The 22,528-nt window shown below is 40.3% G+C and overlaps 1 protein-coding gene across 3 annotated transcripts in view; it reads right to left on the reverse strand.

The window, feature by feature from the left end:
- Window positions 1-7,509: 7,509 nt before the first annotated feature.
- LOC134533700 (histone acetyltransferase KAT6B) overlaps window positions 7,510-22,528 on the reverse strand; it is a 183,282-nt gene continuing 168,263 nt past the window's right edge. For all 3 annotated transcript variants that reach the window (XM_063371260.1, XM_063371261.1, XM_063371259.1), the window contains exon 16: window positions 7,510-15,475. In XM_063371260.1, coding sequence (XP_063227330.1) covers window positions 12,221-15,475 — 3,255 coding nt within the window. In that variant the 3' untranslated portion in view covers window positions 7,510-12,220. The remainder of the gene's footprint in view (window positions 15,476-22,528) is intronic.

Genomic DNA, 22,528 nt, shown 5'->3' on the forward strand with positions numbered 1-22,528 from the left:
TAATTTTTGCATGGTTAACTGCCAAAATTACATTATTATTGTTTTTTGGAGGCGTACAAATAGAGTCAACTGGGAAACTGGACTAAGACATTCTAGGCTTAAAATCAATGATACTGGCAATTCATGATATTGTTTTTATGTCAATTCCAAAAACTAATTCCAGTTAGCTTAGCTGACAAATCCTCACAAACTTGAGGGTTTTAAAAGGACAGAAACCGTTTCGTGACGTAGCCAGTAGAATTTCTGTTAAACCTGAAAATGATTAGACCTGTTGGCAAGTTAATTATCTTTATTTGAACGCCCCCCCCCCCCCAAAAAAAAGTTAAAAATTCATGCATGCTATGTAAATATTTCTCATTTCTTGGTAGTTAAACCATTAAAAAAAAAGTATACATGTTTACCAGCGTTTTATTTGTAGCAGCCAACCACGGTCTGATTACCATTTTTGTTTTGCTGGGTGGATCTTTAGGTTTCACAATGTTATTAGTAATGAACAGAAACAAGGTGTGATTCCATCTGAAATATAATTACTCCATACTGAGTAAACTAATAGCAGATACAAGAGAATATTAACGTACAATATAAATTACATTCTTAAACAGCTCTCAGGTATATTCAGAAAGAAAGAAAAAAAATTATGGGCCGGCCGTACATGAAATTATCAAAAGTTTCATTTACTAAAAATACATAAAGCAATAAAAAAATACAAATATATTTAAACCATCCCAGTTGAGGTATGTACTTAAAGTCCAGAAATTATGTTTGTATGATTAACTTTGTTTGACTGTGTAATTTAGGAAAGTTCAAAAAAGGTTGAACAATACAGTAGCGCCGGAGGTCGGGGCTTCGTTTCGGAGATCACGCGGGTACATGATGCCAGGGCGCTTGTGTCCTGTTGTGGAAGGGAGATGAAAATGCCAATTCGGCGTCCGGCTCTCGGACCCTGTCTGGAACAGTCCAAATCAAAACTGATCAGAACTTGTACACAGACAGTATACGGGGCAGAAAATGCCCGGAAAAGTTAAGGGGAGGTTGAGGAAAGTCGCGGATCGTCACTCACCAGACAGGGAAGTAGTCTTCGCTTTACCGATGCGTCGCCCGCCAGGAACTGGATCCCGCGAATACGTGGCTGGGCGCGGTCGTTTTCATCATTTCAAAAGAAATTATTTAAAAGAAAAATAACTATTACACTTTGTACTACGCAGACGGACTAAACTACTTGAAAAGATTATAGGGATAGCATCCCTTATTTAGGCGACTACATAGTTGGTTGCGGCCGGATGGAAGTCTTGCAGTGTCTCGTCGACTCGCCGATAATCGCAAAATGGTCCGTCTGCAGTCGCGACGCGAAGTGTCTCTCGAAGAACCGCGTCTCGTAATTAAAAGTAACTGTTCTATCAAAAGTGGAAGGGGGGGGGGGGGGGCTGGGAGTCCGGACCAAAAGGTTCCGAAGTTCCCCGAGTGGGAGTCATAAAAAAACTCTGACTGATGTCTCGAAGTTGGTAGCACTGACCGACCTTAGCGCTACCTGTTGAGGGGTGTCTGAAATAAAAAAAGAATCGACTTGCCCAAGGCGTCTGCTTAAACCAAGGGTTAAAGGGGCAGTCAGGTGCTACACTCTGGCGGCCAAGATAATAAGTTACTGTTTCTGCCGCGAGTTGTCGTGGGGTGGTCCATCTTTGCACACACATTTTTTATGCGAGGCGTCCTTGGAGACGGTCGCTGTCTGCTGGGGTTTATGACCGGTCATTGGTCTTAGGCGAATTCTTAGAACTGAAGGGGAGGGGGGTGAACAAAAAGTGCAACGACACTGAGAACGAGCGTCCATGACGTGCTTTTCGAGGAGAGAACCTAATACGTATTCGTGACGGTAAAGGCTATGGTCAGCTCATCTCTGAGAAATGGTAACAGCTCGTCCAGAGCTGCTGTATGCAGTTTTAGTCATGAAGTGAAGTAACGTTACAGGCCTGGGACGTGCCTGTAAGCGAGGGAAATTTCAAATGTGCAGCCAACAAAGTCTTAAATCTGCAAAAGATCCTATAGGTCTCTGGGAAAGGTGCTTCAGACTACTGGCACAAAGTTTAACTAAGGGGAGTACACCAGCCTAACAAAGAGTAAATCGCCCTTTAGAAACCAAATTATAAAGAAAAATAAAATTTCCAAAAAGAAATTTAAATTATATAAAATTAGAAAAAAAAGTGTCGAAATTCCTAATTTCCGGCACATACTTAAATACAAAACAGTGACCTGACGTGTTACCCGTCCGCGCGGTTGTCCCTGGCGTCGCCAGTCCGGCTGCCCGGAGGGGGGAAAAGCGAGCATTACCTTCGGGGAACTTCGGGTTTGGCTCTCTCGTCTGTGAAAAGAAGGCTTGCCAACGTGAGTATTCGGGTATGTCCAGGACGAGTGAATCGTAGGCTTCCCTCGGTTTTGAATGCGAGTGAGAACGGGCCGGACGAACCTACACCTACTCGCGGTAAAGTTGGACAACTCGTCAAATGTAGTAATAGTGGAAGACACCAATTATCATCATTTGGAGCGGGAGCTCGCAGGGGTCGGTCGCTCCGCGAACGCAGAGCCTTCAGATTTCGCGCCACATCAAAGTCTCAGCACGTCATTTCGTGCGACTCGTTACCTAATTATTTTATCCCAACAGGGAGTTTTCTATTTATTACGTAATTTTCATGTCCAGAGTTTAAGGACAGCGTAAATGAAGCTTACGCAGTTTTCAGGCTTCGAAGCCAAGTAATCAGTATCGTCAAAGGCTCCTAGCCAGCCTCGTGTGTCGAGTTCTAACTCGTTAATCTACGTATCTAACTTTCATCTTATTTAAATGTGTAACCTCTAACGTGCAATCTAACCACGTAATAACTGTTTAATAAGTGACTGTAACTTGTATGTTTTCATTTAACCGGGCCTACGTACTTTTCGGAACTTTAATGTTTTGCAACAGGTTAGATTGCGAATAACTTTAGAACATTCAGTTGTATGTGCTGTTTTACATGTTAAAGTCAATGACTGCATAAGCTATTGCAGCATAGTAGTTCCGCGACTATCCGCCGCATCTTTCACGTTGATAACGGCCACAATATAAGTCCGCACATACCACTTTGCCACCTATCTTGGTCGCGCGCATCGTCTACGCATAGAGACTCGCGTGCCGCGACGGTCAGACCACAGACACGGCCAGTACTTGGACCAGTGTGTGTAACGGTTCTTAATAAAGTGCAGTGTCGTGTAAATCAGTTTACCATTTATTTATAAGGCGTCCTGGGTGGCCTGAACAGCCCGGGTATATTTCCCGCGGGGGCGGGCCGCCGGTGAAGCGGGTTGAGATCTGATCTATGATTCATTCATTACATGTGTCAGACACACTATAATGTTCCATTTTTATCTCAAATTTTGCGCACCAACTTTTTTTTTTAATCGCTGACAGAGCTCTTTATAACGTTTGTTTGTTTACATACGAACGGCAACATCGCATCACGCCGCGCCGCCGAGTTGAACGGCACTCCTTATTATGTTAATTACTCATACAAAATCTTTTGTTTCACGCGTCGGCCCGTGTCGATGCCTCTCTTTCGCACTCATTGAATTTAGTTCTACGCATTGTAATGTAAAGTTTGACCTTAACCCAGGGCAAACCAAACAACTTCCGCAAACCGGGACACAGTAAATTGCCCCGTACCGCGAGCGCAGGTAAACCCAAAAAATTATTAAAACCCAAACTAATAGAAGCTTAAAAAATACTAATAAGGTTGCGAACAGTGAGAGGAGGCAGCAAGTTAAAAAGACGCAAAATTTATATGACAACATTTAATATATATATATATATATATATATATATATATATATATATATATATAATAAAATCGTTTCATCACAAATCGGCGCATCCGTCATAAAATACATACCCTATTACTACTTATAAAAAAATAGCTATATAATAATACTAAAAAAATACTTTAACAATTCCCCCAAAAAATTATAATTTGATCATATACTTCGGAGCTCCGAAAATTAAATATAATTACCAAAAAGGCATTAAAAATACCTATATTAGAACATATAAATACAAATACAGATACGCACCGGGCGTATCACCGCTGTAAATACCAATTAACATAGGCGAAATCTAGCAAAAAATTGACACACCTTAACATGCAAATAAATATACCAAAAATTTAGCAAATTGCAAATTACAAATTATGGGTTTACAAGCCCTTCTCAGTTAAGTTATTTTCTAACGGTCGACGCCTTTTTTCTTCTAGGTCTGGCAGGGATTGGGTGAAACACGCTGAACGTAAAATCCCAGTTTCAGTTTTATTAGTCCGTTAATTTAAATCCCAAAAATCCACAAATTATAGTTTCGCACCAGGGGTCAAACACTTTTGGACAGCAAGTTCGAGTGTGATCTTTCCCATGTATTAGAAGACATCGACAATAACGAGTTTCAGATGGAGCGGAAGCGTCTTCAGCAATTTGTTGTTGTTACCTGTTCTGAATCAGAGGAAGATATAAGTGGTAAAGGACCACTGGAGCTCCTCCAGTTCATTCAAAAACTGAATCTCGGAATTTCGGTTCCAAATATAGTCATCTTGATTCGTATATATTTGACTTTGGCGATTAGTGTTGCAAGTTGTGAGAGACGTTTTTCGAAGTTGAAGCTAATAAAAAATTACCTCAGATCTACTATGAGCTCCGCTAGACTATCAAACTTGGCTATATTGTCGATTGAACAAGAATTGGCTGCTAATATTGATTTTGACAAAGTTATTTCTGACTTCACTGCTCATAAGGCCCGTAGAATCCGCTTGTAAAACCGCTCATCCTATTTTAACTTCAATAAAAGATACCTCATTGCATGTGAAATTTAATTTTAATCAAGCACCTATAGAATGGGGGCGGCAAAATGGGTCTCCCGCCCCAGGCGCCGAGATGGCACGATACGCCACTGCCCCTGAGGTCACCATGTGAAACTGGTGACTGTTTATAGGCAGTTAATTATTTAAAACTTTAATTGTAAAATAGTTTTTCGAATCAAAGTATAACAGGAGTTTGGTATGCATTATCTCCTAAAGTGTAGAATCTGATGTAACCTAAATATTTCAGGAATCTACCAAACACACTTGTAAACATCAAATACTGTTTCTAAAAAATGCAGTGACAGAAAACTGCAATGAAAAGGAGCACAACTAGTCTTGTATTCAGTGGTCGACTCAAGTCTCGAAGCGGCGGATGACCAGAGAGTTTTGAGTGGTCTGGAATACCTCCCAGTTAAATGGCAAGGGAAAAAAAATTTTGGTACTCAGTAGATAATTTTTGAAATAGCTCCAGTTTTTTTTTCCAAAAGGAAAATAGTGCTTTTTCACCTCTCCCACATGGTTTTTATACCAACTACTGGACAAAACCCAATCTAATTAATTATTTAGGTACGTAAATTACTTGCACCATCTCTACTCTCCTATATGATTTCCTCCCCTCTCTTACCCTAAAACATTAAATTTACAATTTGTCAACAAAACAGATAAGAAAAATTTTTATTTTATAACCTCAAGTGTCTCACTCTTAGCAGTACAGAGTAAATGGCTAAACATTAAAAATATTATTTTTATACTATCTTTAACAATCGTAAGTTTTAGTATATATTTTATTTAATTTTACCAATTTTTTTGGACTATAAAATGGCGTCTAATGATAGTATTTATCACAGGTGTTAGTAAATACCTAAGAAAAACAAAACCAATGCTAAACAATAATAATTATTTCACAGGAGAAACTATTTGTAGCAGACGGTCACTTTAATGTGCATTGATGAAACAAAGCATACACTTTAAAAATAAAATGATATACAAGAAAATTATTTCCAAAATTCTCATTCCAATATACTGTTTCAGATACTTTTGAAAAAAAAAAAATTATTATACTATAAGTTTTGCCTAAAACTTGTGTGTTTAATGTAAATCTGACAACAGAGCACACCGACACAAGGACAGTGCTAATGGCAGAAATTGTGCATTGTGAAGCAATTCTTCCCCCATGAGGACATTCTTCCAGCACACACCTTCATCCCTTTCCCACTCCTCCACCATACCCGACGTCATGCCTTGTCTGACCTCCCACCAGTTCCCCTATCGGTACCGCTGCGCAGGCACAGAGGGGAGGCTCGAGTTTTTTCCTGCAGCTACCAGCCAGCCTTCGTTCTATACGCCGATGCTCCTGACCAAGGTCTTTTCTTGACCTCGTGTCCGTGTTCGATGGGAGCCCCTAACCGGGCGTGACCTCAAGGTATGTGGGTATGCTCATCTGTTTCTTTGCTTGCGTGCCTGGTGGTTGCACATTCACTTTAATTCCTTATGTCCTTTTTGTTCTAAATTACGTTTCTGCACTTTACTTTTAACCCTTTGTCCGACAAACACCCCAGAGGCTACGGTGGGTCAGGTGAGTTATCTGTGTTTTCGTGGCTAATGATAGTAATTTTTTCTTTGTTATAAGTACCTACTCAGCCATTAGCTTGTTGTTCACAATGTTTAATGTGGTTTTTTTTCTCGTATTAATGAGTCGTTTTTTCGGGTCTTGACTTCAAGGTCCCAGTTGCCTTATGAGCCAGTCATGTTAACTGTTTATTTAAGTGTGGCTCGTTTGTTTTTGACAGTTGCTTCTGCAACTCGTGCCTTAATATTGTTTTGTATGCTTCGCCCGCAGGTTGAAACTCATTGCAGAGAACCTAAGTAAACAAATCCTTTATGATCCCTGCGTTTTACGACTGTATATATATGCCTGTTTGTTTTTTGTCAAATTGTTTCTTATATTGAAATTTTTTTTGTATTTGCCCTTAATTATTGCATAAATTTTAATGTTCATGCACGAGCATCATAGGGCCATTTTACAATTTTTAATGTATCTTGCAAGTTATTCTAGTCAACTGCATAAAAGGTGCAGTAATGTGCATTGCTAATAGTTTTGTATTTTATACAACACTTTAGTATTGATTTATTCACTTAATCTTTGTATACTTGATTTATTTTCCACAATGGTTAATCATTGTAACTCTGTGCTGATTGAATTGTTTGTATTTCTATTTACATGATACATGTTTATGAAAAGATAATTGGAATAAAGCAGCTTTTTGGGCTTGTTTTGATAATCCTATTTAACTTTTGTCCACTTTTCATGCCTACACAGGGCTACACTCTTGTGTTCCCATGGTAAAATGGGACCTGCCACTTTTTACTGGTTATTTTGTGAATTAGTTGCACCGCTTGTTGGCAAGCTATTGGGGATTAGTCTCCGATGGTCTGCAATTGGAAAGAGACTGTATTTGCCTAGTATACTGGTCATTGCAAACACAGGATGAGACATGCCGTAGCTCACCAACTCAAGAACATAACACACTGCAACTGTCACTACAGTTACCAAGAACTCTTGAAAAAAACCATGAACACTTTGATGGATGTGGATTATGGATATAAAGGGTAAAATCAAGTTGCAAAGTTATTTTAACTATCATTGTGAATGTATTAACAGCTCTTTAATTTAGCTTATGTACAGCTGTGCTCTTCTCAATGTCGTTTGCAAAGAAAAAAAATAATACAACACACACAGTTTGCGTTCTTAAGGAAGAATACCTACAAAATACAATAATACACAGGTTGTGTGTTCTGCAACCAGCAAGAGGGAAAATGTGCACTTGTGTTCGCAGAAGTTCGTCTGTCTCTTGACTCTGCCGTGCGAGCAAACAATCACAAAGGATAACCAATAGCAGATAACTTCATTTTAAAACCAATAAAAATGATTAAAAAGTAACAAAAATATGTCAGTTTATTTTTCACAAGTTACTTTCAAGTTTTGTCACTTGTTACTTCCACAGTTTCTAAATGTACACAACACACAAAATGTTAATACTTTTAATATGTGACTGATTAGTGCTTTTATATGAACAAATACATTTCCAATCACATCAACAATGGTTGAAAGACCATAGAGCATCCAAACATTTGCTGTACACTGGTATGCATATCCGACGCACTTAATTCAAGATAGTACAACACTGCGCTAAATCACAGGCCAATACTCAACGCGAAGACAGTCTATTTACAACGGCCCAACAGCAACCAAGGCAATATGACTGAGCCATACACACAATCTCCCCACCTAACAAATGGTAGGCCCAACACCATATTTCATGTACAACTGTACAACACCTCTCTACATACACCATATATAAAAATTCCTATATAACATGTTTATGCACGAAAAATTTGTACCTTCAAGAAACAATTCTCCGCTCCCCTTGCATTTAGAAAAATGTCATGAAACACAAAATGTGTTTTCAGTGTCATGTTCAAATACTTCTTTTGAAAATATCGGTTGTCAATATGAAACACAAATATACACAATAGAATCTTATTCAATATCTTACACTTATACACTAATCACAGTCATAATAAATTACTGTTCACAATTTTTAATTGTTAAATATTACAAACAGCCTTTTCATACCATCAATATAAAACAGTCTACAGGAATAACACTGTGCACTATATTATAATCTATACACTGTGAAAAAACATTGATCAGTATCTATATGCATCTGCACAATATTAAAAAAAAAAATACCAGTACTATATCAATGTGCATTAATTCATAGCTTCCTCTATAAATCCTTATGTCTGAATCACGATGGATTGAGTTTACTGACATATATTAATGACAATAAGAACTGTTACATTCTGATAACATGTAATTATGAATGACATTTGAAAATCACACTCTCAAAAAAGTGCCACCAGTGTTATATTGTGATGTTAATCAAAGAAAAATATAACAGGATTAACAATGAATACTTAAAAAAAAAACCTTTATTACAACTTTTATACAAAAGAAAAAATACAAACACAACAGCACACACAATCAGATCTGAATTTTTTTTTACACTTGCAGCTTCACCATGGATTTAACTGCCACCAATATCTTCTAAGTTCTTCACAATGCATTGATTAAAAACTTAGGTGCATTTACCATGTACATGGTACTTACTTGCAAAATATTTCCTGTGAACAAGTGCAGTTTGTTTTTTGTTCATACGTAACAGAAATATTCAATTTTTAAACTCATTATTGTTAGTCAGCTTCTCTGGCTTGTTACATTAAAAATGCCAAAAAAATTTTGTGGCTTAATAAATGACATGATATAGCAACAAATAAAACAGGAAACTTTTTTTTGTCTATCAGAAGATTAACTCGTGAAATTTCACAACACTAGAAAGTAAAACCTCAAATATTTACAAGAACCTGAAATGTAAAATCCAGCATATCCAAAAATAATATTAATACTATTTTTTTCTAGTGTATCACCTAACTGCAAAATAAAGGTTTTCTGTAAATTCAGCAAGAGATTCAGTATGTATCATATTTTTAACTCACACATTTTATCCTGACAAAAATAGAAACAAAAATTAAATTTTTAATTACTACAGTTTATATTATGTATATTTAAGTATTATTTATCCAAACAATTATTGTTTGCTGTATAACAAACATTTTATTAGAATTCACAAAAAAGAAAACTCCTTGCTAAATTTTTTTAGCTTTGATTTCACGTCCAAAAACTGTTGAATGCAAAATTGGTTTAGCTGAATTTTTGTTTCACACTAATTACAAGGTTTTACTGTATTACTAAAATTAAAAAAAATTAAAACTTGGATTTTCCCTCAGTAAAGATAATACAAAATATGAACAAGTTGTCAGGCTAACAATTTCTGGCTGCAAAACATCAAATTTTATTTGATGAAATTTTTACAGTCAAATGAAGAATGAGCATGAAGCTTCAGCTCTAACCAAACTCTCCACTTGTCTTAAGTTACACCCCTGAATGGTTGATACTCAAATATGGACACTGCTCATAACAATTTCCCAGCTCTCTCAGTTTAAAATAAGCAGGATCACAACCTGGTGATAGTATTTACCTTTGTGCCAGTAATTCACATTGTTGATTTATCATTAGTAACTCACATCACTGATCACAGGAGGGATTGCACAGTTTACTGCTTCAAGTACAACTGATGATGTCTACGTCACAGTGAGTCAATAATTTAGCTGGGCTTGATACTTGTTACGACTGACATTGCATGAACAATATATGTGCTTAAATACCAAAGAAGGTTACCAGAAACCAAAACATTTTTGGCTAATAAATAAAACTTAAATTGCAGTTTCCCTGTTAAGTAATCACTGGTCTCGAAGATGAAATAAATGAACTCAATAGTAAATTACCAATTTTAAACTATAAACACCACTGACAAATTGATTTCATACATACTTTTTTTTACAGTATTTCAGCATAATGTTTTGATGAAAGGAAACAATTATTTTAGAAATATGATGACCACAAAAAAAGCCAATACATCTATATTAAATAATAATGGCCAAAGTATGCCAAATTATGAACATGGGTTACTGAAAATTTAATTTTAGATTTGGAAGTACATTACTTAAATAATAAAAATAAACAAAAACTAGAAGAACTACTTGCATGACAAAAAAGCCCCCTAACACTGGCAATATTTGCCGGTAGATAAATAAAAACGCACAATTGAAAGAGAGACACCTTTATGTGTAAAACAAAATACAAAGACCATGCAAGTTGGCCACACAATAAAAAAAATTAAAATATGTATTTTTACAGTCTGCAGAAGGAGTATCAAATTACATATAGTGTTGTGGATATTGTGGATTTTATTCCCTACAAGTTGGATCACATATCTTTATAATTGAAAACAGTAAAAAAGCCTGAAGGATCTATATAATTTGATAGGCCATGTATAAATTACTGCTTTCTCCAAACACATCTTGTATATCAAACTACAAAACACAAATGTAACTAAAAAATGCCTTGCATAACTACTTTTTGAATTTATTTACACAAAATTTATAGCTGGTAAAAAGATCAGAGATACGATTCACACCACCCTGTACCCCCAACAACATTTGCACAACCTGCAGGGAAATGCTACAGAAAATGGGACAGAAAATGGGACACTGCAATGTTCCCGGAGCACGTATGACGATACTGTTCACCCTTGCAAAATGACTTTCAGTAATAATTTTCCAATGAGTTTGTATGTTAAGTATGTCTTTGTAACATTACAAATTAAGAAAAATTGGAAAACATTTTCCCCCACTTTTGTAAGTAAAACTCCAACAGAAAAGGTTAAAAGAAATATTCCCTGGTTGTAGGATTACTTAGCAAAAATTATGTTGTTTTCTTTGAAAATGTTGAATTGTGAACATGTCAAAAACAGCCTTCTCCTACAAAAAAAAAAAACTCATATGCAATATAATAAAAAATTTGGAATGTGTGTGAATATAATTAACAAGTTCACACACATGTGTGCATAAACAAAAATTAGCTCATGTCTCTGTAAGACACCATGACAAAGAAAATATGAAGCAAGAAATACAGTGAACTTAAGTTCTTAATCTTGAATTTTAAACCCTTTATCAACATAAAAATGTTCTGTAACTCAATATCACATAAAACATCTGCTGGAAAATAAAAACCAACAAAAACTGTTCAGCAATGACAATAAATTTTTTTGGAAAGTTTACACATATTACTACAGTGTCGTTAGTGCAATAAATAGAAAAATAATAATTGTGTTTTGCGAATATCTTAATACTGTGTTTAACTTAATCAAGAAACCCTATAATAGGAAAAATCTGACCTTCAATGATGAGAATAATTTAATTTTTATTGTTATGTAACATAACTAAAAGCAAGAAAACCCTCTAGCTACATTTCAATTAAACATTCAGTTTACTTTAGTTGAATGCTGAAATACAGGTAAACTTTGATAATAAAACAAAATGGAATGTCACCATTTTATCAAACAGTATGCTTAACAAATCCAGTGTTTTGAAATATTCACGTAGTTTACAATAAAAATTGCCAGCAATGCTGAGAAATGTAGTGAGACATATTCAGCTGTACTAATAAAAATGAGATGTCACATCAATAACACGAAAAATTACACCATTGCAGAAAGCTTCACACTGTAAAGTACACAACTGTGTTGTAGCAACATCCTTCCAGACAATGATGCAAGTCTCTGCCCAGGATGGTGAAGCAGAAGATATATACAAAGTAGGGGAGATACATCCGTGGAACCAAACAGCAGCAAAAGAAGTAGAGAAGACAAGCGAGGCAGCATGCACGTTCACTACCTCCGCATGGTGCTGTTGAGCGACTGCATGAGGTTGCTGTTGATGTAGCCGTAGGTGGTGTACATGGTGTTCTGCTGGGCGCGCTGAATGGCCGCCGGGTCCTGGTACTGAGTCTGCGCCATGTTCATCACGCCCATCTGCACCGGGATCTGAGCCGCCTGGTTGATGAAGCCAGTGGTGTTGGTGATGTAGCCCGTGACGGTGCCGGGCGCCTGCTGGGCCGCCATGCGGTACCCGTTCAGCGTGCCGTACTGCGCCACCAGGTTGGGGTCGATGGTGACGTTGGGCCCCACGCGCGCCGGCGTCGCCTGCGTCTGCTGGGAGGAGGAGGGGGCCACCGCCCGGGAGGCACGCCCCGTGGCCGGCGGGGTGGCAGCACTGGTCGAGTAGTACTTGTGGTAGTTGGCCAGGTTGATCTGCGTCTGCAGGTTGGGCGGGATCGCCGAGGGAGGGGTGGACAGCGTCCGTGCGGCCTGCTGCTGCAGCATCTGGTGGGTGGAGGTGGAGGGAGGAGGGGTCATGGTGGTGTGCGGGTGGTGGGGAGGTGGAGGGGTCATGGTGTTGCAAGGAGTGGGCGGGACCATCTCCAGCCCATTGGTCAGTTGCTGCAGCTTGGCCAGGCTGCAGGCGGACGCGGTCGACGACCCTGCTCCCGCCCCGCCCCGAGAGCCCCCGGTCTGCTGGGGCGTCGGGGTGGGCGCGGGAGTCGGCGTGGGGGTGGGAGTGGGGATTGGCACCGGCGTGTGGGAGTGCGGGTGTGGCACGGAGGCGGCCGCCTGGATGTAGAAGTTGGTGGCGAAGTTGGTGGCGGAGGAGACGGCACAGGCGGGAGACGCGGCGAGGCGCTGGTGGGCGGAGCCCAAGGCGCCCTGCTGGCCGGCCATGCGATGCTGGATGACCGTCGTCATGGGCACGCTGACGTACGTACCCCCTCCCGCCTGGGCGGAGAACGCCTGCGAGGAGACGGACATCTGCGGCACGCTGATGTAGCTGCTCTGCGAGATGTGTGCATGATGCGGGTGCTGCATGGGGGCTGGCGAGGCTAGCTGGTGATGTGGGTGATGTGGGTAGCCTCCCTGGGAATGGGCCATGGCCACCTGGTGCTGCAACAGCTGCTGCTGGGAGCTACTCGTGCTACCTGCGCCCTGCTGCGACATGGGGGGCGTGGCCCTGTGCCGCTGCTGCTGGGTCGGAGGGGTGGAGCGCTGCTGCAGTGGCTGCTGCTTGTGCTGGGACGGAGTGGACTTGCGGTGATGTGATACCTGCCGTGACTTGGTCGAGCTCTGCTGCTGGTGGTGTTGTTGCTGGTGGTGTTGATGCTGCTGCTGCTGCTGCTGCTGCTGCTGCTGCTGCTGTTGTTGTTGTTGCTGCTGCTGCTGCTGCTGCTGTTGTTGTTGCTGCATAAGGTGGTGAGCCTGCTGTATTTGTGCCACAGAAGGCATGTGAACTGGGTGGTGATGCGCTGCCTGCTGAACACTCGATACAGGCTGGGTGTGGTGATGGTGATGATGTAGTACTGCGTGCTGTTGCTGTTGTTGCTGCTGCACACAATCAGAGTATGTCTGCGAGCACTGGGTCTGTGGTGTGTGCGAAGATGTCTGAACAGGCAGGACCGAGGGTGGCCTTGGTGGCTCCACAGAGTTCTGAGATGCCATGTCATTAGATGATATGGAAGTAGGTGACTCAAGGCCCAAGTGGCTGACATCCAAATCACACTGGCCATAGCCATGCAGTGAGTGGACAGAGTTGGTGGTGGAGTCAGGGGTGTACACTCCCATGCTGGGTATCTCTGGCTGCGATGGGGTGGGTGGCGTGTGCTTCACAGAACCGGGATTAATGGGTGTTGCTGGTTGAATGGCCTCCACACTGTCAAGTCTCGGCGTGGTGTTGCCACTGGGCACATCCACTACCTCACACTGCTGTGATGCATTCTGTTTGTCCTCGCAGCTCGCCCGCTTGTGCAGATTGCAGGCCTCCTGCAAGGTTAGGTGTCGCGACGACAGTCGTCCCATTTCAATGGCATCGCTGCTATCCTCCATCAGGCCACCAGGGTGTGTCTGTGTGGACATGGAGTTATGCTCTTTCTCCTCCATTATGATTACAGCAGGGGGCGACAAAACACGCTCTCGAATCATAACCTCACTCCTCCTTGACTTGGCCATCTCATGCTCATCCAAAGAGGATAAACTACGCACGTGTCTCACAAAATCTTCATCCCTTCGTGCTTTAAATGCTCGTTCCTCATCCCTCCTCACATTCATCACTCGCTCTTCTTCCCTCCTCACATTCATCACTCGCTCTTCTTCCCTCCGAACATTCATCGCACGCTCCTCTTCCCTCCGAACGTTCATCGCTCGCTCCTCTTCCCTCCGAATGTTCATCGCTCGCTCCTCTTCCCTCCGAATATTCATCGCTCGCTCCTCTTCTTTTCGTATGTTCAACACACGTTCCTCTTCTCTTCGCACATTTATCACTCGCTCCTCTTCCCTTTGAATGTTCATCACTCGCTCTTCTTCCCTCTGTGCAATCTTAATTCGCTCCTCTTCCCTTCGGATGTTCACCGCTCGCTCTTCTTCAATTCGCATGTTCATCGCTCGCTCTTCTTCAATTCGCACGTTCATTGCCCGCTCTTCTTCCCTTCGCATGTTCATAAATTTTTCTTCTTCCCTCCGCATATTCATCACTCGTTCCTCTTCCCTCCGCACATTCATCACTCGTTCCTCTTCCCTCCGCACATTCATCACTCGTTCTTCCTCCCTCCGCATGTCCCTAATTCGCTCATCCTCTTTACGCATGTCCATCACTCTGTCCTCTTCCCTCCGCACATTCATCACTCGTTCCTCTTCTCTTCGCATGTCCATAACGCGCTCCTCTCGTCGCAAGTTCATCACTCGCTGCTCCTCCCGTGATTCTTTATCTTGGTAACCTCTCCGATGCTGCATCATCTCCAAGCACTCTTGCTCTGTCTTCTCTGTTTCAGAGGATGTTTCTTCACTTTGGGTCAGATCCACCTCTGTAGGAGCTTGCTCCTTACTTGAATGAGATTCACACTTGCCCTTATCACATTTATCTTTGGCTTTTTGCTCTTGTGTCGAGTTCTCTTCCCTACATTCATCATCAAATTGCTTGTCCTTTTCTGGACTTGTAACAACCTCAACACTGGAAGGACTTTCCAGAGCTGTCTTCGTCTCAAAAACAGCTTCTGCAAGCTGCACCTTCTCAACTCCACCAGTTTCCAACTTCACCAACACCTGAAAAATAAAATATGACATTGTAGATTAAGATCACAAATAAAAACTGTGTGAAATACAAGTATGTTATAGACACCCAACAACCTGTAGCATCTACTATTTTGTACTGTATTCTAAATTACAGTACAGTTTTAATGATCCAGACTCCACTTGTCCAGACATCCAGTTAACCGGACGGGTTAAAAAAAAAAAGAGGCAGAATTAACTATACTGTACTATCAATAAACTTTGAACTTTAATCACAAAGATGTATTGTTTTGGTAATCCTACATCAGTCCATAGGTTAAAAACTTAGAGGACTACCTATACAGCAGTATTAAAACTACAATTAAGCTGTAAGAAAAGTGTATCTCCAGAAAAAACATAGATTTTTATAATTATACCCATCCAAAACTTGTAATATGTACATTTTAAGGCAAATTCTGTTTAATCCAGACTTTCGATGATCCAGACAGGGTCCAGTTACTTTGAGTCCTGATTAGCGGGAATGTACTGCATGATTTTTTAAAGAAGAAACTTTCCGAGATATTTCCACTCTGTGGCCTTCCATAAAGAAACATGACATTGCATTAAAAATATAACTTTAACTAATATTAAGTGATTGTATCATTATTTTGCAGCCTTTTAACACAGCCGACAAATGCTATACCTACAAAAAAAACTGAACTCACTAAATGCCTGTTAGCTTTCTATTTACGGTCATCCTACAGCTTGGTTCCGAAAACCTAGTTGATTATTTATTATAGGTATAACATACCACCAATCCATGAAAAAAATTAAAAGAAACAAGTTGCAACATAAAATAAAGCTGCAAGTAATATTTGTTAAGTTATTTGGCTCTCACAGCAAGGCTATTGAAATAAAAAAGAAACTGGGGAGTTTTCAAACAAAAATTTACTTTGAAACAATTTTCACTGCCAATTATGCATAGCAGGCATGGGCATTAACTAAAATAAACAAAAAGAGTTTCAAAAATTGCTGCTGTGACATTCAAAACTCTGGAGAGCACAGCAGAAAATTTGTTCCTATACATATTTTTGTATTACTTATTTGAATACACTAAAATTAAATATAAATAATTTTATATGTTACTAGTAATGTGTAGTTGAAAAATAACATTTTTATGCTGACAGAGAGCTTGCATTATTTGTTCATGAATTCATGCTGTTTTAAAGTTAAATTTAAGTTATGACATATTTTTCTCAAAGTATTTGTAGGTCCTCTACCAAAACTATTACCATATGGGTCCAAAATCCACCATCATGTTAACTAAAAAAAAAAAGAGCACGTTTGGGGGGGGGGAAAGAAAAACAGGAATAGGGGGCAGCAAAATATTTTCAGCAGAAACTTACAGTCTGAGTTGATACAACAGCAGTATAGCCAAATATAAAGACAATATAAAAGCTGTTTCATTTACTCAGAAATGGCGGGGAAAGAAAAACAGGAATAGGGGGCAGCAAAATATTTTCAGCAGAAACTTACAGTCTTGAGTTGATACAACAGCAGTATAGCCAAATATAAAGACAATATAAAAGCTGTTTCATTTACTCAGAAATGGCATTCAAAAAAAAGAGAGATGGCATTTATAAAACTAACATGTACTTCACTGATAGCAATCATTTCCAGGGTTGGTTTGGAGTGATAGCGTGCTTAAAGATTTCATATTATTTCATGTTATGTGAAATGTTTCTCATTTTAGTTGGGAGAAAAATAAACAGGTGAATCTTACAATATGCCAAATAAATATTACTATTAACTGGAACATTAAAGGATACATTTTTACTGTATTTTCCTTGCTTATTGAGAACCAGAGAAACAGGAAAGGTTACATATGCTCTATTGCACCATAAATCATTCTATTGTAAACAATACCACTTACACGGGGGAATTCGAAGGCATGTATCCAAAATGTTTTATTAATTTCAATTTTGCTAGAACATGAATCAAGCAACATTCAGATGAAATGAGCCACATATGTTTTGTTTTTTTCTCTCCATTATTTGCCAATTATGTTAATAATTAAAGAAATTACTAAAATACTTCTAAACTTTACATTTTAAGAATGTAACACATAAATTACACGAGCAGTATTGTAACCACAAATTATCAACATCATACATTAGTTTTTATAATTTCCAAATATAACCACGAATGAAGTTATATATAAAATGTAAAACACTCTCTGAAAGCTAAAATTAGTCCGCGGCATTAATTTATACCATTATCTTTGGAGAAATCATTACAAGCATCATTTAATACTGTGTAACTCTGCCTCTGGACTTGATAACCGCCTGGACTCGGTTATAAAGTGAGTCCACAAGGTTGCGCAGGTACGTCACATCCAGGTTAAACCACTTGCTGAGGATTTGATCGTACAATTCCACCAAATTGCAGGGATGCTGAGGTCTGTGTTTTACCCTCTGTTCCAACATGTCCCACAGATTTTCAATGGACTTCATGTTGGGTGATTTAGCAGCCCAATGAGATAGGGTGGGTGAGTGTTTATAAAACCAATCACATATGCGTCCAGCCGATGAATTTCGCTGTTATATTGAAAAATTGGGGTTATCAATAGCATATTCATCATGCAGATGTTGATTAAAAGGCAAACCCCTGATCATCCAGAATATTTGACTAAACATGCTGATTCATGTTAATGGTCACCGCAGTGAGCAGGCCCAATCCAAGACACTAAAATCATCCCCAAAACATTACAGACCCACATCCGGCATGAACCTGATCTTGCACACATCCAGGATGAAATAAATGCTTTATTTGGCCTTTGATGCACTTGATGACGTGCATCATTGGAGTAAAGACAAAATGTGATTCGTCAAAGCATATTATGTTCCGCCGGTCAGCTACTGTTCACGTTCGATGATTTCTAACCCATTGAAGATGTGCAGCTTTTGTGCCTGTGCGAGCAAATGGCCTCTTGCGAGGTGACGGACTCCAAATGTTCACTGCATGCCATTCACGTTGCAATGTTCTGTCGCTAACAAGTTGGGATGGACCTCCACTCACTGACTGTAGCAATTCCTGTCGGGTTTGGAAGCGATTTTGATTCACAAGCCATGTATGCATTTCTGGTCCCTCTGTCAGGATCTTTTTCCAACCACAATTCTGACGTTGTGTTTCGTGGCAACGTTTAGTACATCACTCACTGCTTGTAGACACGTTGATTAGTCCACTGCGAAACACCAACAAATCCAGCAACTTCATGCACCATATGACCATGGGCACAGCTAAACACAATTGCCCCTTTTTGCCATTCGGTCACATCCTTAGATCTATCCATGTTGACGTATATTGTCCGCTTGAACCATCAAAGTCTCACTGATCGCAACTGCCTTAGGCCCGGTGCACACGTGCGGACATTGTCCGCGCGGCGCCGCTGCGATGCCGCAACGTTGCCGCAGAAACACATTCACACAGTACGGACAAATACCGCACAGTCTGAACGATGCCGACTAACGAGATGGATGTGTACAAACGTAAACGGGTATTATTTGTGTACCTAGTATAGAAATGTTTATTGGATACAACTAGGAAACATTGGGTGCATCCGTTCACCGACTCAATGCTCCTGAGAGGCAGATTTGCAACAAGTTTTTTTCCTTGTCATCCTTTTCGTCAAACGATTCGCAAAATTTTAGGCACATGTTGATCCACGCACATATTTTATTACGGTCATGGTATTTTCAACGGCTACGTTCCATATCTCTGGATAACTTTTAACTTCTGTGATGAAGAGTTCAACATCTAATATGTCTTCAAATTCACGTGATGCTGCCATCTCACTTTGCGGCAACATACCGCACGTGTGCACTGCTCGATTGACAACAATGTACTAAGGAACGTAGTTGGACGTGCGGCGCCGCAGCGTTCCTGTGGGATCTACGGACAAAAATGTAAGCACAGTGGACGTGCAATGGACGTGCGGTGCCGCTGAGGCGCCGCAGCTGTGTGTGCATTATTCCTTATCAGTCAAGCCTTCCGAGAACGCATCTCCGGCGCCGCAGCGGCACCGCGCGGACAATGTCCGCACATGTGCACCGGGCCTTATGCTCATGTAGAAGTAGTGCAAGTGCGGTTGAGCACAGGACTTGTTCGCTTCTATATCTGTACAGGCTTAACGATCCATCTGTGCGTGCACACAAGGGCGACTACTTTTTGTCTGGAGAGCTTGTAACACTAGAATATTTAAAATGTTAATATATGCAACAGTACTCTTCCTACACATTCATTATGATAAATTATCATTATTTACAAGCAGCACAAGTCCAATTCCTCTCTAAATTAACACAGAAGTTTTATTAACCGACTTGGTTTATCGAAAACTCATCCATCATTTTGATTTAGAAGCTTTAAGGCTCAGATATGGTGGCTTGATTCCTGATAACTTCCTTTGCTTGAAATTTAAGAACACCTTCAAGAAGGGAGGTTGAACCCCTTCAACCTCCCTTCTTGAAGGTGTTCTTAAATTGCAAGGTATTAGGAAAATTTTTTTGCTTTAGGGAACCTAAAACAAAAAGGGAGAGTCTGCATATGGCTGTTTAAATTAAGGACTTAAAGATATTTCTATGACTTTTGAGACCATTTTCCTTACTTCATGACTTTGTGACCTATACACAACTTAATAAATAAAGGTGTCCAAATAATCTTCCATTATCACTCCATCAATCTCTCAGTCCATCATTTCTCTGCATACAATACATACATGTGGTAAAATAATCAAGCATTCCAATCTATTCTGACTCTACAATAGCAATAAAGTTTTGCCAGGGATGCAGACACTCATACAAGAGGGCCGTCATGATGATTAGCAGCTTTAAGCTTCAATATTTTATATCACCTACCATACACATAAATTGTGTCGCATGTTGTGAGCTTACTGTGTAACTTTGCTCCTAGGCATGCTGGATTGAAGGAGACATTACAAAATGAGTTTTGATCACATGACCTCCATACTTACTATACATTGTGGATTGTGCAGCTGACAAAAACAATCAGTAAAATAAACCAATACAAATCAGTTCTTGCAAATATCAGCTCCGGTTTATTAAATTAAGGGTCACTTTAACAAGTACTTATTAACTGTTTGTTAACCATTAATGTGAACATTAAGAGCTAAGCTAACCATTAGGGATTTTAATCAAAAATAACGGAAAAGCATGTGGAAGGAACAACAAATGTTTTATTGAAATAAATGGAAAAAATTTGTGGTATTAATTTCAAGTTCAATTATGCTGAAAAATCCAAAACAAAGCTTTTACTTTGTGCATTTTCCCTTAATTCAAAACACTTTTCTGCTATTTTTTATTTACAATCAATGCAGAAAAACAAAAACAGTTTCAGCTACCTTAAGTCAGGTCACTCGACTACGCTGAATTAAATAACTGTATCCTCCTGCACTTCAAGTATTTTCTGACTGTACCTAAATAGTGTTTTAGCAATTGAGAGGGATTATGATCATAATATTGACGTCAACCGGGGCTCCGCCCCCTTGAGCCTGGCCAGACGTCGTTCCCTTCCTCTCTTTTCGTTCCCCCCCCCTTTTTTTTGTCCACCACCGACGGACATGGGCGTGTGTGGAAGTGTGTGTTAAAACTGCATGCCAGACTGCAAGGAGGCATTTCGAGTCAGTGCGACGCCCCTTTTCTGAATTTATTTTATATACACTCCTTTATAATTCTTATTCTCTAGTCCCAGTGCTGGGTGTGTCATCAGTGTCACTTGTGTCGCTGTTGTTCGGAGTTAGGGACGCTGCCCGGGCGAACCCGAACAGGCACAGACTTGGACAAGGCTAGAAAGGTCTCGAAAGAGCCACCTTAGTGTATAAGAACTTTCTGCTGTGTTCTTCCACCGTCGAGGCACGAGGCCGCTGAGTAACCCTGCCCGGGCGTGGCGCAATCGCTGGCGCACGATATTAGCGCGAGCGACGCTGCGCTCGAGTCAGTCCGTCATCACCACCGGTCGGGAGCGCACGCGTCTGCAACCCGGGGACTTCATCTCTTGCTAAACTTTGATCGAGTAATTCTGGCATGTAAAGTAATCTCCAAAAACTTTTTCATTTTATCCCCGGGGCGTCTCTCAACCGGCAGGCTGTTTAACTAATCGTATTTCTCGCTTAGAGACTTTCACTAATCTTCCTACGTAGAGACTTTGTGTGTAGCCACGAGAGTGAGCTAACTTCATCTAATCTGGTCCGTGCCTCGGCATTTTAACAGTGTAACGTAATCATGTATGTGAGATCGGGCGGAAGGAATAAAAGGCATAAAATCTAGTACTGTGAGTATTCTTTACTGACCACGTGGTACTTCCTTACTATAGCTAGGTGTGAGGCGTACCCGGCGCCTTAAGATCGGGCTAGGCAGGGTCAGTCAATACTCCAAGCAACAGAAATAGGGCTGGTAACTCGCCTCGCTCGGGTCACGTCACACCCTGAGAGAGAGGTTTAGCCGGGGTCCACGTGCCCTTACACGTGGTGGCGCCCAGTTCCATCAGAGACTGTCGGGATTCACAGCCGAGTAGCCCTCAATATAATGGCGGAATACTAAAAGTTTTAGAAAACCCATAATGACCTTGAGGCAGTTGGCATGACTCCTGTCTTGTATTTTGTCAACTTATTTTGTTTTATCTGGTATTCCCACTCAAGCACAATAGCTTTTGGTATGTTGCAACTTTTTTTAATAATTTATTTTCCTTGCTATAAATATGAACTGTGCTTATTTGTAAAATAAAAGAATTCATGTTTTAGCAGTAATATTTTTGTAAGATTTTTTTATAGCACTTAATTCAATTGTTGGTGTGCCACCAAAGCAGGGACCTGCGTACCGGGATTTGTATGTTAGTGTGCATGGGTGTGTCACCCACTGCTGTTCCTCACAAGAGAATTTCGGTGTGTTTAATGGGACGCACGAGTTATGTGCATCACGCGTGGACAAAGACCTGGTGTGGCGCAATAGTGTTCATCGAGTGTTCAATGCGACACCTGGGTGTGAAAATAGTCCGAGAATGGGGCATCCAACGTCTGCTGGGGTCTGGACTTCA

This window comes from Bacillus rossius, chromosome 7 (assembly GCF_032445375.1).
Source record: "Bacillus rossius redtenbacheri isolate Brsri chromosome 7, Brsri_v3, whole genome shotgun sequence".
Taxonomy (NCBI): domain Eukaryota; kingdom Metazoa; phylum Arthropoda; class Insecta; order Phasmatodea; family Bacillidae; genus Bacillus; species Bacillus rossius.